The sequence below is a fragment of the Seriola lalandi genome, unplaced genomic scaffold, assembly GCF_002814215.2.
Source record: "Seriola lalandi dorsalis isolate HSWRI2012SDOR001 ecotype SW California unplaced genomic scaffold, Sedor1 jcf7180002054321, whole genome shotgun sequence".
NCBI lineage: Eukaryota > Metazoa > Chordata > Actinopteri > Carangiformes > Carangidae > Seriola > Seriola lalandi.
Window position 1 is genome coordinate 19,205 of NW_019524874.1, and position 837 is coordinate 20,041.

The following is an 837-nucleotide window of genomic DNA, read 5'->3' on the forward strand; positions in this document are numbered from 1 at the left end:
TATTAAAGAGTGAGCTCTCCTGCCCCTCCATACAAACAGAAATAAAAACCTGTTCTGGTTCTGATTTAATTGTTAAAGATTCCAAGTCAGTGTGTAAAACATATTGCAATATTGCAGTGTAGTTTCATCTGTTCACATGTACAGTACCTGTGTCTGACTGATTTCAGTTCCTCCTCTCTTTGTTTCAGAGCAGATCTGTGCAGTAAAAATGCAGCGTGTGAAAAAGCTTCATGTTATTACTGAAACATATGAAGAATCAGCTGAATTAAAGTTTGTGTCAATGGTAAAACACAGTTATTTTCAGTGTATTACAGAGCTGTTGTGTTGGATTGGTTTATAATGTACAGGTTTTACTGCGTCCACACTGTGATGAAGCTTCAGTTAATTTACAGTCTGTTTCATAATTAAAAGGTACCTTCAGAAAAATACTGACCTTTCCTCTTCAAGTTTGTCTTTGTAAAATGTTTCCATCACAGTAAAACTGTGGTAAAACATCATCAATGGTTAGTCAGATTAAGACACTTTTTCTTATGTCTTTTTTTGTATAAAAGAAATACATTTGTCATCAGTTTATTATAGTTTGGGTTGAACAGATTTTTCAGGAGAGAAACATACAGAGATCATCTGACAGGTGTCTACTGTTTGTATTAAAGAGTGAGCTCTCCTGCCCCTCCATACAAACAGAAATAAAAACCTGTTCTGGTTCTGATTTAATTGTTAAAGATTCCAAGTCAGTGTGTAAAACATATTGCAATATTGCAGTGTAGTTTCATCTGTTCACATGTACAGTACCTGTGTCTGACTGATTTCAGTTCCTCCTCTCTTTGTTTCAGAGCA

The 837-nt window shown here is 35.0% G+C and overlaps 1 protein-coding gene across 1 annotated transcript in view; it reads right to left on the minus strand.

The window, feature by feature from the left end:
• LOC111655514 (uncharacterized) overlaps positions 1–837 on the minus strand; it is a 13,159-nt gene that overhangs the window by 8,399 nt on the left and 3,923 nt on the right. The window contains exon 8 of the mRNA XM_087174152.1: positions 148–195. Coding sequence (XP_087030278.1) covers positions 148–195 — 48 coding nt within the window. The remainder of the gene's footprint in view (positions 1–147; positions 196–837) is intronic.